We start from the raw sequence: 23,857 nt of genomic DNA, 5'->3' as shown, positions 1-23,857 counted from the left end.
GTACATGTTAACCAGACTGGTCCTTAGAAACACAACATTCTGCTACAGAACAGGTGTAATTGGAGCTGGTCTCTGAACCTGGCTGTGTTCCTGACCTGTAGTGAGCTGTTAATATCCCAGGCTGGATGAGGATTCACTTAGATCATCATTACCGTACAACATGTACTGATCTAGTGCTCAACACCCATTTCAATGAGTCGCCGAAGAGTGAGCAAATGAGAGAGAAAGAGAGGCAGAAAGATAGTGGGGGGGAAAGGAGGGGGGAGAAGTAAAATGGACACCGAGAGTGAGAGGATTTCCTATAAGATGCGTTCGAGTGTGTGTGTGTGTGTGTGTGTGTGTGTGTGTGTGTGTGTGTGTGTGTGTGTGTGTGTGTGTGTGTGTGTGTGTGTGTGTGTGTGTGTGTGTGTGTGTGCTGCAGCTGGCTCTCTGTGTGTGTCTTTGTGTTTTATCCTTGAGTGTCTTTCTCCAGAATATTTGACGTCACAAAATATTACTCAAGGACAAGAGTCTTGTATCGCTCTCCCTTAAGGCTGAAATACACTACAGGCCACCGGGGTTAACACCCCTACTCTTATGATAAGTGCCATGGGATCTTTAGTGACCACAGAGAGTCAGGACACCCGTTTAACATCCCATCCGAAAGACGGCACCCTACACAGGGCAATGTCCCCAATCACTGCCCTGGGGCATTGGGATATTTTTTATTTTAGACCAGAGGAAAGAGTGCCTCCAACACCACTTCCAGCAGCATTTGGTCTTCCATCCAGGGACCGACCAGGAGCAACCCTGCTTAGTTTCAGAGGCAAGCCAGCAGTAGGATGCAGGGTGGTATGCTGCTGGCCTATACATTATTTCTGTTCCGTTTTTTTATTTATTTTTTATAGCACCCCCTCCCCTGTTTTGAGGACCTGATGGAAAACATACAAATTAAATATATATATATATACAGTTCATTCAGAAAGTATTCAGAGCCATTCCCTTTTTTGACATTTTGTTACGTTCCAACCTGATTTTAAAATTGATTAAATACATTTTTTTCCTCATCAATCTACACACAATACCTCATAATGTCAAAGCAAAAAAAACAGAAATACCGTATTTACATAAGTGCTCAGACCCTTTGCTATGCGACTCGAAATTGAGCTCAGGTGCATCCTGCTCCTGTCTATATAAGGTCCCACAGTTGACAGTGCATGTCAGAGCAAAAACCAAGCCACGAGGTCGACGGAATTGTCCATAGAGCTCCAAGACAGAATGTGTCAAGGCACAGATCTGGGGAAGGGGACCAAAATATTTTGGCAGCATTGAAGGTCCCCAAGAACACAGTGGCCTCCATCATTCTTGAATGAAAGAAGTTTGGAACTACCAAGACTCTTCCTAGAGCTGGCCGCCCGGCCAACCTGAGCAATCGGGAAGAAGGGCCTTGATCAGGGAGGTGACCAAGAACCCGATGGTCACTGACAGAGCTCCAGAGTTCCTCTGTGGAGATTGGATAACCTTCCACAAGGACAACCATTTCTGCAGCACTCAACAATCAGGACTTTATGTTAGAGTGGCCAGGCGGAAGCCACTCCTCAGTTAAAGGCACATGACAGCCCGCTTGGAGTTTGCCAAAAGGCACCTAAAGGACTCTCAGACCATGAGAAAGAAGATTCTCTGGATTGATGAAACCAAGATTGAACTCTTTAGCCTAAATGCCAAGTCACATCTGAAGGAAACCTGGCACCATCCCTACGGTGAAGCATGGTGGTGGCAGCATCATGCTGTGGGGATGTTTTTCAGTGGCAGGGACTGGGAGACTTGTCAGGATTGAGGGAAAGATGAACGGAGTGAACTACAGAGAGATTCTTGATGAAAACCTCCTCCAGAGCGTTCAGACTGGGGCGAAGGTTCACCTTCCAACAGGACAACGACTCTAAGCACACAGCCAAGACAATGCAGGAGTGGCTTGGGGACAAGTCTCTGAATGTCCTTGAGTAGCCCACCTAAAGCCCGGACTTGAACCCGATCGAACATCTCCGGAGACCTGAAAATAGCAGTGCAGCGACACTACCCATCCAACCTGATGGACCTTGAGAGGATCTGCAGAGAAGAATAGGAGAAACTCCCCAAATACAGGTTTGCCAAGCTTGTAGCATCATACCTAAGAAGACTCGAGGCTGTAATCGCTGCCCAAGATTGATGAGGGGGAAACAATTTAATCCAATTTCAAATAAGGCAGCAACGTAACAAAATGTGGAAACGTGAAGCGGTCTGAATATTTTCCGAATGCACTGTACCTATAGCCTGCTCCCATTTGTACTGGACTCTAAGTGCATCGTCAAGTCAACCAATCCCTCTAATCTTAATTCCAACCCTCAGATGTAGACAGCCTAACCCATCTTTCCCACTACATTATCATTTTACTATTTATTTTAGCAATACATCCTATTTTACTTTGATGTCTTATGAGGGTCTTGAACCTCTCTATTTGTCCTAAAAGTAAATACTTTAACTAAGAGTATAATCATATTTTCCATTGATTGATCTTGGTCCAAACAGTACTGTTTCTACATCCATCTGAACACAGACATTTTGACTCAACAGCCACTCCTGGACCTGACTTCAAAAGTGAGCCGCCTAAGGACAGTACCAAAGAGATCATCTATTGATTCTGTTTCTTCGTTGCAGTGTGCACAGGCCTCACCCCGTATATTGAGCATTCTTTTTGTGGCGAGAACATTATATAATAGTTTAAATTAAAAAGAACGGATTGACGAGTCCATTTTTGTATAGCAGTTCATAAACCCGATGCCATGGTATTGAGACATCAAAAATCTCTTCCCAATTATCTGGAATTTTATGCCGAATAGTTGTCAAACCTCTCGACTTTAAGTGAAACTGATATATTTTTCGATTTATACTAGTCATTTTAAACCATGCATGGTTTTTGATTGACGGCAGGCAAACTAATTAATTCCTTTCTCTTTTGAGTAATTGCCCCTTACATTTTTGTGGCAGAGCTGCGATGAGTTGATTAAACTTTTGTATTGAGCACACGTCCCCATACGCCTTTGTTAATTGCTTGTGAGACAACATTTTACTGTCCTTATTTTCAATGTCATTCATAAACATGATACCTTTCTTATAATTGTTTTTACAATAAAATAGTTATTTCCTTTATCAGTACATTGTAGTTTAGCCATACTATTTGCTGTAATATTTGTTCAGCCTCTTTTGGAGGAGGAAATTGGAACGGTAACCATCTCTGTATGGCTTCATTTAAAAAGGATGATACTTTAAACAGGGTTCCATTGTCAATCCACCGGAAAAGGTTGGTTTTAATCTACATAACGCCAAAGAGAGCACTTTTGAGCATTGAATGTGCTTCTTTAGTAGCCTGCTGGAAAACCAGTTTGGATTTAGATATCATTTTGGTATAATGCAGGCTTTAAGTAAGAGGTTTAATGTCTTAATATTTAAAAGTTTTAACCCTCCAAACTCACGTTCGTTATACAAATATGCCTGTGTAACATTCTCTGATTTGCCATTAAGGACAAAAAAAAAATAAGAAATTCTCACGAGTCGGCTTTTATTCTCCAGAATAAGGCTGTAACATAACAAAATGTGGAAAAGGTCAAGGGGTCTGAATACTTTCCGGGTTGTTGTACATTACTTTTACCCATCTTATGAGAGATTCTCAAAAGTTGAAGGAAATCTAGGCACTTATAAACTGATTCTAGATCTACTGTATCGAGGCTGTCTTAAAATCCGCTGTAAAGATTATACCTGGTTTCCCTGTATTCTCATAGTCTAATGTTGTCTCCTATATTTCATCCTTTTAAGAATCCCGTCTGATTGTGAAGAATAATGTCCAGTAGGACCTTTTTAATTCTATGAGCAATACATTTTGCCAATATATTTGCGTCGCAAATGTGAATTTTTTGGAGATACTGGGTCTTTGCACTGCCCCCTGGCTCCTGCTTCAGAAGGAGAGAGATCAGTCCCTCTTTTTGTGTGTCCGATAGTTTGCCATTTACAGTATATACGAGTAATTAAAACATGGTATTAGTGGATCTCTCAGCAGATATATCTCTATTGGAATGCCAGCGAGACCAGGGGTTTTCCCCATCTGAAGGAATCATTTGCCTACCGTAGTTCGTCCTGTGTAATTAGGCCATCGCAAGATATTTTTAGTGTGGCTAGATGGTTGAAGATTATTTTTTGGGAGAAGGGTTTCACAAAACTAATTCATTGAGATTGTAAGAACTTTGTAAGAACTTGACAAGAGAACCTTGGTTTAAAATATTTTACTTAGGCCTCCCGAGTGGCGCAGAGGTTTAAGGCACTGCATCGCATCGGGTTCATTTCCCGGGCTGTACCACAACCGGCCGTGGCCGGGAGTCACATAGGACGGCGCACAATTGGCCTAGCATTGTCCTGGTTAGGGGAGGGTTTGGCCGGTGGGGCTTTACTTGGCTCATCGTGCTCTAGCGACTCCTTGTGGCGTGCCAGTTGAACAGTGTTTCCTCTGACACATTGGTGCGGCTGGCTTCCGGGGTAAGCTGTGCGGTTAGGCGGGTCATGTTTCGGAGGACGCATGACTCCACTTTCGCCTCTCTCGAGCCTGTTGTGGCTGTTGGGGAGTTGCAGCGATGACACGATCGAAAATTGGGGAGAAAAAATGTGTAAAATACATTAAAATAATAATAATTTTACTTCATTAAAAATCTCCTTTGGTGAGATAAGGATTTCTCTATTGATTGTAACTAATTTTTGTAGATTATTTTTGGTCGCGTTTCTAATTTGAAGGGAAACTTGGTGCATTTTTTCGCCGTTCTCCATCAATTTACTCAGTTTTTGATAATTGAAACCGGATCTTTCCTAAATAAATTTCTCCTTCTGTTTTGCATCTAGATTCTTCATGTTTCAGTAGTACATTTATCATCATCATTGATATGTAATGCTAGTTTTTCTATTTCTGATATAAGTAATTTCTCCGCTGACCCAAACCATTTTAGTCTTTGGGATGAAAACAGAATTGAGTGGCCTCTAAAGACAAATTTAAATGGCATCCCATACGATAAGTGGGTCCGCTGAACCTGTATTGTGCCTGAAGAAATCTGTTATATATTTCCTTTGTTTTTGTTAAGAATGTACTGTCTTTCAATAAACCCTGGTTCAATTTCCAATATCCCCATCCTCGTGGAAAGTCTCTTATAGTTATCTGGAGGGATATAAGTTGATGGTCTGATCGCATTCGATCCTCAATCAATACTTTTTTAAACTTTTGGCTCCATAGAAAAGGATACCAGAAAATAATCAATCCGGCTAGCTTGATTAAGCCTCCTCCAAGTATATTTTACAAGGTCCAGGTTTTTAACCCTCCAAATATCAGTCAATTCCAATGTGTCCATAATATTCATGATCTCTTTGAGCACCAGAGGGTGATAGTTGGTAGTATGATTGCCTTTACGATGTGGATGTACATTACCAGTCAAAGGTTTTAGAACACCTACTCATTCAAGGGTTTTTCTTTATTTTTACAATTTTCTACATTGTAGAATAATAGTGAAAACATTACAACTATGAAATAACACATACGAAATCATGTAGTAACCAAAAAGTGTGAAACAAATCAAAATATATTTTATATTTGAGATTCTTAAAATAGCCACCTTTTGCCTTGACAGCTTTGCACACTCTTGGCATTGTCTCAACCAGCTTCACCTGGAATGCTTTTCCAACAGTCTTGAAGGAGTTCCCTTCAAGGAAGGAGCACTTGATGGCTTCTTTTCCTTCACTCTGTGGTCCGACTCATCCCAAACGATCTCAATTTGGTTGAGGTTGGGTGATTGGGGAGGCCAGGTCATCTGATGCAGCACTCCATCACTCTCCTTCTTGGTCAAATAGCCCTTACACAGCCTGGAGGTGTGTTGGGTCACTGTCCTGTTGAAAACAAATGATAGTCCCACTAAGCCCAAACCAGATGGGATGGCGTATCGCTGCAGAATGCTGTGGTAGCCATGCTGCTTAAGTGTGCCTTGAATTCTAAATAAATCATAGACAGTGTCACCATCAAAACACCCCCACACCATAACACCTCCTCTTCCATGCTTCACGGTGGGAAATACACATGCAGAGATCATCCGTTCACCTACACCGTGTCTCACAAAGACACAGCAGTTGGAACCAAAAATCTCAAATTTGGACTCCAGACCAAAGGACAAATTTCCACCGGTCTAATGTTCATTGGTTGTGATTCTTGGCCCAAGCAAGTCTCTTCTTATTATTGGTGGCCTTTAGTAGTGGTTTCTTTGCAGCACTTCGACTATGAAGGCCTGATTCACACGGTCTCCTCTGAACAGTTGATGTTGAGATGTGTCTGTTACTTGAACTCTGTGAAGAATTTATTTCGCCTGCCATTTCTGAGGCTGGTATCTAATGAACTTATCCTTTGCAGCAGAAGTAACTCTGGGTCTTCCAATGAACTTATCCTCTACAGCAGAAGTAACTCTGGGTCTTCCATTCCTGTGGTGGTCCTCATGAGAGCCAGTTTCATCATAGCGCTTGATGGTTTTTGCGATTGCATTTGAAGAAACTTTCAAAGTTCTTGAAATGTTCCGTATTGACTGACCTTCATGTCTTAAAGTAATGATGGACTGTCGTTTCTCTTTGCTTATTTGAGCTGTTCTTGCCATAATATGGATTTGGTCTTTTACCAAATAGGTCTATCTTCTGTATACCCCCCTACCTTGTCACAACACAACTGATTGGCTCAAACACATTAAGAAGGAAAGAAATTCCACAAATTAACTTTTAACAAGGTACACCTGTTAATTGAAATGCATTCCAGGTGACTACCTCATGAAGCTGGTTGAGAGAATGCCAAGAGTGTGCAAAGCTGTCATCAAGGCAAAGGGTGGCTATTTGAAGAATCTCAAATATAACATATATTTTGATTTGTTTATCACTTTTTTGGTTAGTACATTATTCCATATGTGTTATTTCATAGTTTTGATGCCTTCACTATAATTCTTCAATGTTGAAAATTGTATTAATAAAGTTAAAGCCTTGAATGAGTAGGTGTTTTAAAATGTTTGACTGGTAGAGTATATATATAATGTATTGTAGTCCCCTACCATTAAAATATAATTATTTGTATCTTGGAGACTAATGAGATTATTATACATTTTCTCAAAGAAGTTTGGATCATCATTATTCGGTCCATATATATTTATGAGCCACATCTGTTTATCATCAAGTAGTATATTTAAAGCAATCCATCTTCCTTGAGGATCCATTTTAACGGATTGCACCTCAAGATCTACTGTAGATTGTCTTTCAGTAGGATTATAAGACCTTTTGAATTCCTTAGCCCGTGACAGAAATAGATTTTACCATCCTACGCTTTTTTCCCAGGCCACTTCGTCAGAAGATATTAAACGAGTTTCCTGTAAACAATAAATATGGTTATCCTTCTCCTTTAGCCATGTGAAAACTGCTCTTCTTTTCCTATTCTTTTCCTATTATCAGCTGGTCCCCAGAGGAGACCTCATTCATTTAAACAGTCTTCATTTGAATTTGACTTAAAACAAGAGGGCTTTGTGTTGAAACCAATTTCTTCCTATTTAAGAAATAGGAGGTAGGCCAACCTGTTTGACAGACTAAATTATAGGCCAATTGCTTCAGTAATCATGCACTAGTTAAATATCTCTGTGTCAGTGAAGGGCTTGGTATGTTAAGTTAAAACCAGGGCTTGAATTGAGGGGGTAAGTTATACCTTTGGTGCCATTGTTGTGATGAACTTGTGAGGTAGTTGAAGAGAACCTTTATAGCTGATTGGCTGACTGTGGGACATGCCTTGCATCTGCTCTTAGCACTGCTCACACTTGGCGATAATAGCCGATATGAGGCCCGATATAATAAACATGTTTGAAAATAATCGGGGTGCCATAGAACAGTATGTTGAAATGGGGACAGAGCTCCATAGTTATACAGTTTGGCGATGAAGGGTTTAGTTCATTTTATTCCCAAATGTTTAAAATGTTCTACCATGAAGGCAAAACGAATGAAACAACTCTATAAAAAGCTCTTTCCTGCTTTCCCTCATTCTATATTTTTCTACTTCTCTACTTCTCTTCTCCTTCATTCTGTCTCTCATGTCTTCCCCTGCAGCCACTAGTTCCACTAAGCTGGAGGATCTGAGCTACCTGGATGATCAACGGAGTGCTCCCCAGCGAAGCTCCATCAAACAGCCCTGGAACAGCACAGGGGGAAGGGACGCCAAAGGTATGGTACTGTTTGTGTTTGTGTGTGTGTGTGTGTGCGCGTGCGTGTAGCCTTCCCTGTAGCTCAGTTGGTAGAGCATGGTGTTTGCAACGCATGGTGTTTGCAACGCCAGGGTTGTGGGTTCGATTCCCACGGGGGGCCATGTATGAAATGTATGCATTCAAAACTGTAAGTCACTCTGGATAAGAGCGTCTGCTAAATGACTAAAAAAAAATGTGTATATACGTGCATGCCAGTATTTATGCAGGCATGTGAGTGTGCGCAGGGCCGGCACTAGCCTTTTGGGGGCCGTAGGCAATATTTGGTTGGGCCCCCTCCCCACATCACAGGCAAAACCTTTTAGTGTCCCCCCTCTTGACTGAGGAGAGAAAACATTTAAGTACATTTTCTGCATTTCTACAAATTTTACCATGGGGTGGAGGGAAAAAAGTGCAGTTTTACAGCTAATTTCCAAAAATGATACACTACATGAAAAAAATTATGTGGACACCTGCTCGTCGAACATCTCATTCCAAAATCATGGGCATTAATATGGAGTTGGTCCCCCCTTTCCTGCTATAACAGCCTCCACTCGTCTGGGAAGGCTTTCCACTAGATATTGGAACATTGCTGCGGGGACTTGCTTCCATTCAGCCACGAGCATTAATGAGATCGGGCACTGATGTTGGGTGATTAGGCCTGGCTCGCAGTCAGCGCTCCAATTCAAAGGTGTTCGATGGGGTTGAGGTCAGGGCTTTGTGCAGGCCAGTCAAGTTCTTCCACACTGATCTCGACAAACCATTTCTGTATAGACCTCGCTTTGTGCACGGGTGCAGGAAAACAGGAAAGGGTTCAATGGAACTAAGGGGCCTAGCCCGAACCATGAAAAACAGCCCCAGACCATTATTCCTCCTCCACCAAACTTTACAGTTGGCACTATACATTTGGGCAGGTAGTGTTCTCATGGCATCCGCCAAACCCAGATTCGTCCGTCAGAATGCCAGATGGTGAAGCATGAAGCATCACTCCAGAGAACGCGTTTCCACTGCTCAAGAGTCCAATAGCGGCGAGCTTTACACCCCTCCAGCTGACACTTTGCATTGCGCATGGTCATCTTAGACCTGTGTGCAGCTGCTCGGCCATGGAAACCCATTTCATGAAGCTGCCGACGAACAGTCATTGTGCTGACGTTGCTTCCAAAGGTAGTTTGGAACTCTGTAGTGAGTTTTGCAACCGAGGACAGATGATTGTTAAGCGCTACGCGCTTCAGCACTCGACAGTCCCGTTCTGTGAGCTTGTGTGGCCTACTACTTCGCGGCTGAGGCGTTGTTGCTCCTAGACGTTTCCACTTCACAAAAACAGCACTTAAAGTTGACTGGGGCAGCTCTAGCAGGGCAGAAATTTGAAGAACTGACTTGTTGGAAAGGTGGCATCCTATGAGGGTGCCAAGTTGAAAGTCACTGAGCTCTTCAGTATGGACATTCTACTGCCAATGTTTGTCTATGGAGATTGCATGGCGTTGTGCTCGATTTTATACACCCGTCAGCAGCGGTCAGGGACCCTGGGCACGTGCCCTTCGTACCCGGTCGGCAATTCAGCCATGATTACTACAAGTTTAGATAGCTGGGTAGACTTCCTTACCAATCTAAACATGTTTTGCTGACATGGGCTAATTCAGTGACTGTCAGTGACTGACATAACAAGAGGAAAACTTCTGATGCACAACCAAATTTCGAAATTGCATCTTGAAACCGATGAACTAGCCTGCTGATATTGTTGCACTCGCTAAGTCTAGGGGTCCTATGTCTAGTTGCATGGTCTGTAACCTGAATGAATGTGTGCGTTTTTGTGAGAAATCAGCGTTACCTTACCTTAGGTAAGGGTCAGCTCTGCTTGGACTCCTTTGGGTCGACGAGCCGAAGTGGATTATTATGTTCAGATGGTGACAGGAACAAATATATACAAAAAGGAAAACGACAAACAGGCATGCCTAAACTAAAGATTCAAACCCAAACGAAAGGCCTCATGGCCACCAAACCAACCAGCAGCCTCACGGCTCTCTAAACTGGCACTCTGACTGACGATCATCTTAGTTGGCAGTAATTTATGTGCTTATCAAGGCTAAGCTCAGCATCTAGACCCGGTTACTGCCACCTGGGGGATGAAGTGTGGAGGTGGATCCAGGATTGTGTGTTTGTCTATGTCCTAACGTTAGCCTTCACCCCATATCATAACACGCTCAACAGTAAGCTGAGACCCCGACTGAGATCCTGCCTTCGTGCATGCAATTATTGTGTTACAACACCATACACAACTATATTATTGTTGTATACCACAATACTCTTTCAAATGAACAGGAAGTCATGTTAGTAACCCCTGTGTTCTCTCTTTTCTCTTCGTCCAGCGCGCTTCGCTCCCTTCAAATCAGGCGACATCGTGCTGAAGCCGTTGTTGTTTGAGGTTCCCACCGTCGCCATGGATGCACCGTTCCAAGGCCGTGATTGGCTGTTCCATCGGCTAGAGGAGGTCCTAAGGAAGAGTGACACCTGCGAGGGCCGTGGGGCCGTTATCGTGGGCGATGTGGGCTTTGGCAAGACGGCCGTCGTCTCGCGGCTGGTGGCTCTCAGCTGTCATGGAGGTCACATGCAACAGGTCCCCACCCAGAGCCCCTGCACCTCCCCCAAAAGTAAGAGACAAACTTCCCTTCTCCGGAGGTACTTTGTTTGAAATGATAAACAGGAGGAACCTCTTGATATGTAACATCTCTTTTTTGAGAAAGCTGCCAGTTCCCTTTACCCCAGAAGGGAAGGATGAATGGTTGGTTACTCATTCAGCGAAGGGTGATTTAAACGTTCACATTTTTCATTATGAGTTTGACAATTTTCGAACTAGGCAAGCCAACCCGTCTACCTTGAGATCCGTCATACTTTTTCCCGAGCCATCACTCTCAAGTAGCAGGGACCATCAGATATTTTGGTCCTAGCGGATGAGCCCACAAAGATACAGGAATAAAACCTTTCAAAGCTCTGTCCCTGAAAGCTATGACTGATTGTGTGGTGATTGATGTTACACAAACGCAAGCGTTGCTACGTCAGTAGCTAGATACAGTAACGCATTTTTCTCCCACCATCAATGGTCGTGAATTCACACCGCATATCATTTTCTCGGTCCCCATCCAGCAAATTGATACAGTGCACCATACGGCAGACCAGAAATGACATCAAGTAATGACATCATTTAGGTTAAGAGTAGGAATCTGCTTTGATGTGCCTGCTCAGGGAAATATATTATAGACAGTGACCTAATTATAGTGCATGATGATAAATGCCTGACAGAGACTGAAGTGATTTGCCATTGTGACTCAGGGCCTTATTTAATTAACATTGTTTACTGGAGATATGTTTAGATCCATTATGGAAACCAGCCCACAATGATGCTTTTAACATGCTCTCTCGTAGTCACAGCACAAGAAAAGAAAATAACAATTCTAGTCGTGATTGCTACCTCATTGAATTATTATTATTCTCCTCAATCTTCTCATGAAAAAGTAGTGACAGTCCACATGTGTGCCTTGCTGTGTCCCTCTTGCAGGTGGGGATAGGGGGACAGACGGAGGCTCCAAACAGCCGCCCCAGCCCAGCACCCCCACCATAGACCCCCAGCCCAGCGAAACAACCTGCCCCGGGACACCAGAGGCACACCGAGACGATGCTGTCAAACGCCTGGCCAGCAAGGTACGTACACACACACACATACATACACGCATACACATACATACACGCATACACATACATACACACATACACATACATACACACATACACATACATACACACATACACATACATACACACATACACATACATACACACATACACAGACATACACACATACACAGACACCTCTGGGTCTTCAATCCAATCACACAATGCTGGGTTGTCAATCAAAAAAATGATTGCATGTAAGGTGATATACTTATTGAGTCATTTTCATTTACATTTTAGTCATTTAGCAGACATGAAAGAGGAAGACATCACAAAACAGTTCTGAGAGCTGGGACTTAAAAAATACTAATTATTTCAAAACTATGCGTTTTGATGATAGAATCTTATAGTCCCAAGTCCTTGATTGTTCATATCATAGGTTCTGGTCTTCTTTTTTTTTTATTTTTAAGAAGAAGAATGGCCATAATGTAAGCTTTTTATGGTAAAACGAATAAATACAAGTACCTTTGAGAATGTTTAAGGCCCTTAGGAGAGGCATTGCTGTTTTTGTCTTGTTCTACAGTATTAAACTTACCAAATGTTGTTGATAACTAGCAAGTAGTTTACTGACTTTGGGTGTCAGAGACCCCAAAAATATGTCCGTTTACTCATCCAGAGCTAATGTTTTTTTAGTTAACCATATATAGTGCATTAATATAGTGCATTAGTCATTTTAGGGAACTATCACTTCAAGAAATGTGTGATGACCATTAATTAATATATTTGATGATGTGATTAGAAAGAAGGAAGGATATTTTCTTTATTTAATCATTAAATGTCTGTACTTTTCCATTGAAATGTAAATAATTGTAACATTCTGTGCCAGATAGAACCTAAGGTTCTAAATGTGATTGCTCCCCCCACTTAGTATTTTGATACTTTGCACTTAGGTACCTTTAATGGGTTATGAAAGAAGAATTCACTTCAAAACAGTTCTGAGATCTGGGATGTGAAAACATTCATGCTCAATATCTCAGAACTATGCTTTGTGCAGATAGTAGGCTTCTTTCTTGAATCACTGCCAATAGACCAACTCCTAATTCCTCTATAATTGGTCTCAGAGATGAATAGTCGTGCAGCTTCACCTAGTAATACTGTTTAGTTTGACGAATTGGGTTCCAAGGCAACTGGAGAAGATTTCTGACTGACTGTCTTTTCCATCCATCTGTTTGTGCAAGTTTTGCCCTTTTGATGAGTTCCTGAATTAAAGATGACCCCTGGGTGTATGGATACTTCTCCATCCTCAACAAAATGAACAAGATGGCTCTGTTAACTGTATGTTCATGTAATTACGGATATGGTGAATAATGAATAAGACCATCGAGTCCCAAAGACCGCAGTCCTGGCGGTTTTTGTTTCTTAGGAAGAGTGTGTTTACTCTTAACATCCCTGCCTTGTTTTTTCCTCGTTCCATTAAGTGGATCCATCATGGCTACTTGATTAGCCAATCTGTTAATTAGCAATTAATCGCAGTCACTTTTGCCTAATGGAGTAAATCAAATGCTGATTTGTGAGATGGAGATATTCAAAGTTGGCTGAGGACTTACTTCTCTGGAAAGTTCAAGACACTCATGGCAGTCAAAACACTGAAATAGCATTATTGAAGTGCTCAATTAGGGAGCCTCTCTTTCACTCACTCCCTCTCTCTCTCTCTCTCTCTCTCCAGGTGGTGTCCTATCACTTCTGCCAGGCTGACAACACCTACACCTGCCTGGTCCCAGAGTTTGTGCACAGTGTCGCCGCCCTGCTGTCCAGAGCGCCACAGCTCAGCGGCTACAGGGAGCTGCTGCTAAAGGAACCTCATATACAGAGCATGCTCAGTCTGCGCTCCTGTGTCCAGGACCCCATCGCTGCCTTCCGCAGGGGAGTCCTGGAGCCCATCGTAAACCTGCGGAAGGGTAGCTACTAACTTACTCCTGCAGTCTCCATGTTCTCACCCATGCTTCAAACCCCCCCCTTCATCAACTTTTGTAAGTGTAACACCTGCAGCTGCTACTCACCAGCTAGACGTCGCCCCCAACCCCTCCTCCTACAGTTTGATAAATTGTCATGCACCCCCTGAAACAGTTGATTAGGACTCCTTGGTGGGCTCCTAGATCATTTTGGGATAATAAGGTCACTGGTTAAAAACGCTACAGACCGGGACACAATTCTAACTTCAAAAACAACATACCGTAACTTCAAACAACAACCTTTTTCACTTTGGGAGTATCCATATCAATCAATATCCCTAAGGCAGCATTGACACAGGCAGCCCAATTTTGATCTTTTGCCCAATTGTTGGCAAAAAAGCTGATCTGATTGGTCAAAAGACCAATTAGTTAAAAAAAAGATTGGAAAATGCAGCCTTAGATCAGTGTTTTAGCAATGATCAGCATTATAAGGCTGCTTATACATAGGCAGCCAAATTCTGATATTGTCCCACTAATTAGTCTTTGGACCAATCAAATCCGCTCTTTTGCCAATAATTGGACAAAAGATCAGAATTGGGATGCCTGTGTAAACGCCGCCTCGGTGCTTTAATCCAGTGTATTATTCTTACTGTATGGGAAAAAACAAGAGGGCAGGACTTGCAAGGTCACTGCAGTGTATAACAGGCCATATCAATGTAAGAGACCATCTCTGGTATATCTCATGATATAGTAGCCAGTCAGCCTGATCAATAGGTTGTTAGTTCAGTAGCCTCCACCACAGGCTCGTTGTAGAGGAATCAACACGTCCTCCATCTTTCTGATGTGGATTAGTAGATGGCTGTGGCAGAGTGTATAGAGTGATGTCAGCTCCACACAGTCAGGAAGGGCTGTATCAGGCTACATCGACGGCTCAGGTAGACTGGAACAGGATAGATATGCCTCTGTGATCACCCATCTCCTGTCTTATTAAAAGTAATGGTTGCGATGATGAGGGCCCATACAGGAGACTGAGGAGAGGTGACTGGTGTTCTCACCCTCCATCTGAGGTGCAGTCCCTCTGTGACATTACTCATGAAGTATAAAATGGGAAAGGGGAATGGAAGCAGGGCTCTGGTCTAAAGTAGGGCACTACATAGGGACTAGGGTATCATTTTGGAAGGACCCCAGGTTAGATATTCCAGAGCCTGCACACGTCGATCTCTTACCTCTTGAGCCTGATAAAGTGCACTGTGTCTTTTCGGCTGGTATTCCATTGAGTACCACAACCTCCTGTCTTTCTTTCTGACAGTAAGGGTGGCATTGTGACAATGCAGCATTGTGGAATTCAACCATATCACTTCAAACAGTTGCAGCGGCATGTACAGTATTTCAAAATACATTTGGAACACAGCAGTTATTTTATTTTTTAATTTAATTTAACTAGGCAAGTCAGTTAAGAACAAATTCTTATTTTCAATGACGGCCTAGGAACAGTGGGTTATCTGCATTGTTCAGGGTCAGAAGGACAGATTTGTACCTTGTCAGCTCAGGGATTCAAACTTGCAACCTTTCAGTTACTAGCCCAATGCTCTAGCCACTAGGCTACCCTGCCACCCCAGTTATGTGCATTACATTTGCGTTCTAAACCTGCTTCAATTATTGCCAGTATCTTATGCACTTGTTCTCTCTCTCACTTTCTCTCTTTTCCTCTCTCTCGCTCTTACTCCAACTCCCGCTCTCTCCTCTCCCATCTTCCCCGTTTCTCCCTATTCCACCACCCCTCTGTTTCCCTGTGTAGAAAGGAAGATCCCGGAAGAAGACTTTATCCTCCTGGTTGATGGTCTGAACGAGGCAGAGTTCCACAAGCCGGACTACGGAGACACCGTCGCCTCCTTCATCACCAAGATCGTCTCCAAGTTCCCCTCCTGGCTCAAACTGTTGGTCACTGTCAGGACCTGTCTGCTGGTGAGGAGAGGACAGTCACAAAGCACAGATAAACGATCGTAACCAGTGTATGTGAGTGATGCATTGCCTCTACCCAGGGACCCAGGCTGTTGTTGGTACAGTACAGTCTGTTAGACTCTTGTCTGTGCACCGTAGGAGCTATGGTTCGAGTCTCTGATACAGGTCTCACTTTCTCCTGCTACACTTTAACTAAAAGAAGCTTAGTAAATCTGGGTTTGCTCATAGTTTGCTGGCCTTCACTTGTGTGTCTCACACGGTATGGCTTTGCTGGTCTGACCCAGAGGTACAGTAGCTCAGTCTAGCTGGTCCGCTTACTCCACCAGGGCCCGTTGGCGGTGGTTTCCTCCAGCATGTTGGCTGGCCACTGATCCCTCCGGCTGCCTAACGCAGCTTTCCCATAATCCTCCTGGATTACCACTCCGGGCCGTAACGCTCCTGGGAGCCTGCCTGACGTTATGTAACAGGAGTGCTGAGGACACCACAGGCCACTACAGTGTGTGTGTGTGTGTGTGTGTGTGTGTGTGTGTGTGTGTGTGTGTGTGTGTGTGAGTGTGTTGTCAAGGGATGTTAGATGTTGATCCCCCTGCCTGCTCTCTATCCGCTCTCCTCTCCTCTGTCTTAGGCCCGGTCCCATCGAGGTTGCTATGCAACCAGGGCACTGTGAAATCATCAGATCACCGCACTTTAATCAAATCGTGCATGCACAGCAAGGAAATGAAACAGCAATAATAATCTCATAATAACTTAGGTATTGCATTTGATTTATTCGTTTATGGCTGTAATTTTCTTCTCTTGGCTCAAACGTCACTATTTCTGATGGCATCTGAAGAGATTTGATTGAATCGGTGAGAAAGCTGGGAGAATGAGAGTCAGTGGTTTTGTGGCTCCCTATTCCATATATACAGCTGTAGGATCTTAATTTGATCACTCCTTTAGTGCTGAGAATTTTCATGCACCACAGGAAATGCAGATAAGACTTACAAGATTTCCATAAATCCACTGAAAACCCGCAGTAAAACACGGTTATATTAATAGTATTGCACTTTTCATGTAGCCTAACTTTGGCCGGCACATTTTTGCCGAACCACCAATCAAGCAACATTATGGACTAAACGTTCAAATCCTGTTGCTGCAGGTTTATTTTGCTGCGACAATACCGGTCAAATGAAGATCCTACAAAGGAAATGCACGCATACAGTGTTACACAATTACTGTATTTCATGTTTCCGTGAGTCAGAAGAAGCAGCAGCTTGAAGAGATGTGATGGGTGCCATTTTCTCCCTGACTAATCTGTTGTCCTGGCACATACAGTACCCCACCATAGTGAGCCAACACTGTTCTCATCCTCACTTGTATTATTCAGTGTTTTTTCCTCTTTCAAGTTACCTGTCACAACTAGAAGAAAGGGTTCTCTCTGTTCTCAGGCCGGAGCTGGAAGATAGAATTGTACTGTGTTATTTTGTACTGCAGACTTGGGTGGGAAGTTGCGGTGTGCTCCTGGGCTCATGGTTGTATTGCGTGTGGACTAAGTTCAACTCTGAGATATAACCAAGCTACATTACACTTTGATCGAGAATGCAGTGTATGATATATACGGTTTCAGGAGACCCATTTTTGTCAGAGATAAATCCACAACATATACAATTCGATAACGTAATCGCTGTCTCCTGTCTCCCCAGGAGATCACCACCCTCCTACCCTTCTCCAGACTCTCACTGGACGACTTCCCAGAGAGCAGCGAGATCGGCGGGGACCTTAGCGACTACATCCAACACCGGGTCATCGTCAGCCCCGAGATTGCCGCCAACGTCACCACGCCCAACGGCACCGTCCCCGACCCCCTCCTCCTCAGCAAGTTCAACACCCACCTGGCCTCTCGCAGCCAGGGCTCCTTCCTCTACCTAAAACTGACCCTGGACCTGTTCCAGAGGGCCCACCTGGTTCTCAAGGGAGGCAACTACATGGTAGTGCCCGTCTCTCTGGCTGAGGTGAAGGAATTAATACGTTTTATTTGACACATCTTTCAAAATACATGTAGGGCTGGTTTCCCAGACAGATTAAGCCTAGTCCTGGACTGAAAAAGCATGGTCAATGGAGAATCTCCATTGAAATCGTTTTTTAGTCCAGTACTACACTTAATCTGTGCCTGGGATACCAGCCCATAGAGTTGCTCCAGCTAAGGAAGTACAACACGCAGGATTGAAAACACAATCAAGTCAACAAACGTATTTCCATTGTGTTCCTCTTTATCATCAGGTGTACCTGCTGCAGTGCCGTGCGGGGTTCAAAGGGGATGAAACCTTTGAGCGGGTGCTGCCCGTACTCAACGTGGTGCTGGCCTCGTTACACCCGCTGACGGACGAGCAGCTGTTCCGGGCGCTGAACGCCGGGGGTGTGAGAGGAGAGATGTCCTGGGAGGACTTCCAACAACGCCTGGAGACCCTGGCCTGCGTCCTGGTGAGGAGAGAACACGTGGAAGACTATTGCGACACGACCATACGTCGTTAGCTAGATCAGGAAGTAGGCCAGGAAGTAGTATACAACCATTGCATCGAGTTACGTTCACTCTGTGGGAGTTGCACTTGGCTCCCAGTGATAGTAACTATCTCAGCAACTTGTGGATTTATGACAACAACCTCTGTCTAATCTTGTGTCATGTCCCTCTAGGTGAGACGCAGGGACGGCACCCGCATGCTCTTCCACCCCTCCTTTAGAGAGTGGCTAGTGTGGAGGGCGGACGGAGAGAGCACCGACTTCCTCTGTGACCCCAGGAGTGGCCATGCTCTGTTGGCCTTCATGTTCTCCAGACAGGAGGGCAAGCTGAACAGGCAGCAGACCATGGAGCTGGGACATCATATCCTGAAAGCACACATCTTCAAGGTACCAGTATGTCTGAATGGACTAATGGGACGTTAATCCAAAGACTATCTGAGTTCAAATATTACAGTACAGTAGCTTCTCTCCTCTTCCTCTCTCCTCTTCCTCTCTCCTCTTCCTCTCATACGGCGAGGGGGGGGGGTCGGTGGTGCGCTATGGAAGTATTGAACCAGAGTGTCTCTCTCTCTCAGGGTCAGAGTAAGAGGACAGGTGTGTCCTCCAGTGTTCTGCAGGCTCTGTGGGTGAGCTGTAGCACCGACAGCCTCTCTGCCGCCCTGGCCTCCCTCAGAAATCTCTACACACCCAACGTCAAGGTGAGACACACACACCCCTGCACACCCAACATCAAGGTGAGAGACTAACATGCACGCATATACAGGTACTCACAACTTAAAAATAAAAAAAAAATGTACCTACAGGTGAGTCGTCTGCTGATGCTGGGCGGGGCGAGTGTGAGCGGGCGTTCAGAGGTGCTTGGTCGTTCCCCTGTGCTGGGTGTGCACGCCCACCTGGGTCACCTTGAAATGGTGTCCCTGCTGCTGGAGCTGGGGGCGCCCGTAGACGGAGCCTCGGACAGCGGCATGACCCCCCTCTGTCTGGCCGCCGCAGCAGGACACACAGGACTGGTCAGCCTGCTCTGTAAGAAGGGAGCCAAGGTCAGAGTTCAGTTGTTATCCCCATGCCGTTATCTCACCTTGTTGACAATTCCACCAAATGTCAATCAAGTTGGAAGTTGATCTGCTGTGGTTGTTGCCCAGCTTTACCGTTTCATAAGTTAGAACGTCTAGTCATGCATCATAATTATCTGCTTCTGTTTGCTCTTTGGTGTTTAGGCTAGGTTACTGTAAATACGGTTGTGACAACTGTTGGTGTTCAAAGGGCTGTGTAAATACATTGGATTGATTGATTGATCTGTGTTTCTCCCTCTAGGTGGGCCATGTTGATAAGAGTGGTCAGTGTGCCCTGATCCATGCTGGGCTGAGGGGCCACCCAGACATCATCCACTACCTGCTGAACCAGGACTGGGGCCCCACAGAGGCCCCGGAGGGCCAACAGCAGCATGGTGTGAAGAGCAGTGTGAAGGGCCAGGCCTTACAACAGGCCCTGACGGCCGCCTGCAGCATGGGACACACTCACGTAGGCTACTGCATACACACACTGACAAACACACACACCGTGCGCTCTCTTCAGATTCAACCTTTGTGTATTGCTTATGATAGTCATCGTGTATAATTATTGCGCATAATATTGTCTCATTGTCAGGTTGTGAAGAGCTTACTGGAGCTGAAAGATGAAGATTTGGCTGTGCAGATAGACGCTCCCGACACGCTCTGGGGAGAGACGGGTACAGTGCACTTTACCTTTGTCTGTAGAATAATGTTTATTTTCTTTCCTCATCGTCTGTTTTCGGTTGCTTGTTTTCGCTGCCTCTCGAAAGGTGGTTAGCATTCGTTTTACCAAGCAGAGATCATTTGTTGTCATTCACTTCCCAGTGAGCCTCTCAGGTGGTCTCCACTTGCCCACTGTACGTTTAATGTTTGCTGTAGCGTAGGATGCAAGCGAAGTGATATTGAGCCCGTGTGCTTGTTCTGGACTCAGAGATGTAGGTGAGCTCACTGGGGAAGAGAGGCTTGAAGAGTACAGTACTGGAGCTACTTTTAACCAACCGTACTTAAGACGGCAGGTTACACTGACTGACTTTAAGCGGCGGTGGTGGTGGAAATAGTTTGAAATGGATCATATATTGCATATTTTGCAGGTAGCCTAGCGGTTAAGAGCGAAAGGCCGCTGGTTTGAATCCCCGAGCCGACTAAGTGCAAAATCTGTCGATGTTCCCTTGAGCGAGGCACCTAACCTTAATTGCTCCTGTAAGTTGCTCTTGATAAGAGCGTCTGTAAAACGTTAAAAAGAGAAAAATCTGGTAATATTGGATTTATGATCCTGTTACGATGAAGCTGGTGTAGATATCGGATGGTATTACCTCCATCTCCTAAAAGGATGTTCAGCAAACCTGTCTGGATTCTTATACAATCATAGGTGTTTCTGTGCTCTCAGTAAATACATAGGCTGGGGGATAGACAGCGCTCAACCACTGCCAATTGGAAGCATAAATACAATAATTGTTGGCTGCTGGTACCAACATTTGTAAGCCAATCCTGAATGAAAATAACCTGGCTAATTCAAATATAGACTACTAAATAGGCTATTGAAGGAAATCATGTATTTATGTTGATTACAGAGACCTGACTGGGCGATAAAATAAACAATAGTACCAATTTGAATGGCCTTCGTTTGTTTTATTGTTTGCGTTTACCATTCCGTCTAGCATTGTTTCATTTTCATAAATATTGGTTTTACATCGACAAATCCTCCCACGGTAGAGAGTCTTGATACTCTGCTGTACACCGAATGATTTTCCCTTCAGCTCTTCTAATCTATTCGGTGGAAAGAAATCCTTGAATACTTTTCCCTGTGAAATTGTCCTCTCTCTATGCAAATGTGTTCCCGTGCCTGGTGGCTTCTCATTAGTGGAGAAGAATTAAGTTATCCTCCCTGGAGGGCAGGCTACTGACTGACTGTCTGTCTGTCTGTCTGTCTGTCTGTCTGTCTGTCTGTCTGTCTGTCTGTCTGTCTGTCTGTCTGTCTGTCTGTCTGTCTGTCTGTCTGTCTGTCTGTCTGTCTGTCTGTCTGTGTGAGTGACACGCCAAAGGTTTACTGTACGTGAACTAAATAACATGAAACAGATAAATAACTATCGTAGCTGTAGCAGCTGTGTGTCTGTCGTCCGCACAAGGTCAGTGACATACATGAGAGTTGTCAGAAGTAGTATTTATAGCTGTGGGGAAGTAGTTGATAGAACAGGAAAGCATCAATGGATCATGTTTTTAATCTTGTTGGTGAACTAGCTGTAGGAGCCATTCAACCCATTGGCCTTTATTCAAAAATAGTATTTTCAATATGAGAACCTCCCTTTTAAATCAAAACATTTGATTCCACAATCAAGGCCCCAGCGAGAATTGAACTCGCGACCCCTGGTTTACAAGACCAGTGCTCTAACCACTGAGCTATGGAGCCTTACCTATTCACACCTTACTGCAACAGGATATTTACATATCAGACCCAGCTTACTCTAAAACAGACAGGAGACCACACCCAGAGACATATTTGTAAATATATGGCTCCGGCCTCACCTAATGCGACATCACTGACTCTACCACACAGCTGTTGGTTGGAGCAGTCTGGCCAAACCAGCGGAGCTAGGCTGTTGGCACAAGGTCTCTCACGTCAGGGATTTCACCCGAAAGCCACAGACTCCTTGTCTGGTAAAAGCAACTGACTCTGACTGACAGCTCTCCTCTCACTGTGCCTGTGGTCTGCACGTCAGCCAGGGTAACAGACTCCTCCACGTTTCTTCAAACTCTCCTCAGATATTTGACATTGACAACAGAAGCACAGCTGTTCAGGCATGAATCCGCAATTGCGTATTGATTTATGAGTCAGTGATTCACGTCTGCCTTCTCTTAGATTGAGAAGGGTTGAGTCACAAGACAAAGTATTCCTAAATGTATCAATCACAGCCACAATACTTTTTTTTTATTACGAAAGTATTTCGTTATCTCAACTTTTTGCTCTGGCGCGAAGGGAAATTAGATAACGGAAATGAAAAGAGTGAAGTGATTTGTAATTGCGTATGTGCTCATGTGGAACCATCGGTGGGACAGATGGGGAGGGCGTACCCTACACTGCGCCCACAGATGTCATTCATGTCATCATTCCCTCCTCACTGGCTTCCACAACCAGATGGGTGATGTCACCTCTCCTGTGAGTATTTCATCATCCTAGCCAAGGTGAAGCAGGAGGCTGCATCAAAGAAAAGAAAATACAATTTCATTGGTTGCGTACACATATTAAGCACACAGTGAAATGCTTGCGTTTTAGCTCCAACACTGCAGTATTACCTAACAATACAAAACAATATACACAAATCCAAATGACGGAATTAAGAGATATCAGGACGAGCAATGTCAGCGTCCAGATTATAAATATATATCTATATAATGGTGTGTATAGACAGTATGGACAGTATATGAATAGAAAAGGTGTGTACAGCAGTAGTTATATAGGATGAGCCTTGACTAGAATACAGTATATAGATAGGAAGTGGGTAAAACAGTATGTAAACATTATTAAAGTGACCAGTGTTCAATAACTCTGTGTACATAGGGTAGCAGTATCTAAGGTGCAGAGGAGAGTAATGGGTGCTAGTAACAGTTTCTAAGGTGCAGGGTAGAGTAATGGGTGCTAGTAACAGTTTCTAAGGTGCAGGGTAGAGTAATGGGTGCTAGTAACAGTCTCTGAGGTTCAGGGTAGAGTAATGGGTGCTAGTAACAGTCTCTAATGTGCAGGGTAGAGTAATGGGTGCTAGTAACAGTCTCTAAGGTGCAGGGTAGAGTAATGGGTGCTAGTAACAGTTTCTAAGGTGCAGGGTAGAGTAATGGGTGCTAGTAACAGTCTCTAAGGTGCAGGGTAGAGTAATGGGTGCTAGTAACAGTCTCTAAGGTGCAGGGTAGAGTAATGGGTGCTAGTAACAGTCTCTAAGGTGCAGGGTAGAGTAATGGGTGCTAGTAACAGTCTCTAAGGTGCAGGGTAGAGTAATGGGTGCTAGTAACAGTCTCTAAGGTGCAGGGTAGAGTAATGGGTGCTAGTAACAGTCTCTAAGGTGCAGGGTAGAGTAATGGGTGCTAGTAACAGTCTCTAAGGTGCAGGGTAGAGTAATGGGTGCTAGTAACAGTCTCTAAGGTGCAGGGTAGAGTAATGGGTGCTAGTAACAGTCTCTAAGGTGCAGGGTAGAGTAATGGGTGCTAGTAACAGTCTCTAAGGTGCAGGGTAGAGTAATGGGTGCTAGTAACAGTCTCTAAGGTGCAGGGTAGAGTAATGGGTGCTAGTAACAGTCTCTAAGGTGCAGGGTAGAGTAATGGGTGCTAGTAACAGTCTCTAAGGTGCAGGGTAGAGTAATGGGTGCTAGTAACAGTCTCTAAGGTGCAGGGTAGAGTAATGGGTGCTAGTAACAGTCTCTAAGGTGCAGGGTAGAGTAAATGGGTGCTA

The 23,857-nt window shown here is 44.2% G+C and overlaps 1 protein-coding gene and 1 non-coding gene across 3 annotated transcripts in view; one reads left to right on the top strand and one right to left on the bottom strand.

Annotated features, from left to right (window-relative positions):
• Nucleotides 1–23,857, top strand: part of LOC106574228 (protein TANC1) — a 50,657-nt gene that overhangs the window by 17,961 nt on the left and 8,839 nt on the right. For both annotated transcript variants that reach the window (XM_014149922.2, XM_014149921.2), the window contains exons 8-19: nt 8,161–8,274; nt 10,658–10,939; nt 11,845–11,987; nt 13,684–13,915; nt 15,708–15,874; nt 17,554–17,862; nt 18,131–18,331; nt 18,542–18,754; nt 18,943–19,065; nt 19,171–19,407; nt 19,682–19,888; nt 20,015–20,096. In XM_014149922.2, the coding sequence (XP_014005397.1) occupies nt 8,161–8,274; nt 10,658–10,939; nt 11,845–11,987; nt 13,684–13,915; nt 15,708–15,874; nt 17,554–17,862; nt 18,131–18,331; nt 18,542–18,754; nt 18,943–19,065; nt 19,171–19,407; nt 19,682–19,888; nt 20,015–20,096 (2,310 nt within the window). The remainder of the gene's footprint in view (nt 1–8,160; nt 8,275–10,657; nt 10,940–11,844; nt 11,988–13,683; nt 13,916–15,707; nt 15,875–17,553; nt 17,863–18,130; nt 18,332–18,541; nt 18,755–18,942; nt 19,066–19,170; nt 19,408–19,681; nt 19,889–20,014; nt 20,097–23,857) is intronic.
• Nucleotides 21,754–21,826, bottom strand: trnat-ugu (transfer RNA threonine (anticodon UGU)). The gene has a single exon. It is a non-coding gene; the product is annotated as a tRNA-Thr (tRNA).

Source organism: Salmo salar, chromosome ssa16, assembly GCF_905237065.1.
Source record: "Salmo salar chromosome ssa16, Ssal_v3.1, whole genome shotgun sequence".
Taxonomy (NCBI): domain Eukaryota; kingdom Metazoa; phylum Chordata; class Actinopteri; order Salmoniformes; family Salmonidae; genus Salmo; species Salmo salar.
The sequence above is the reverse complement of the archived record's forward strand: the minus strand, read 5'-3'. Positions and strand labels throughout refer to the sequence as shown.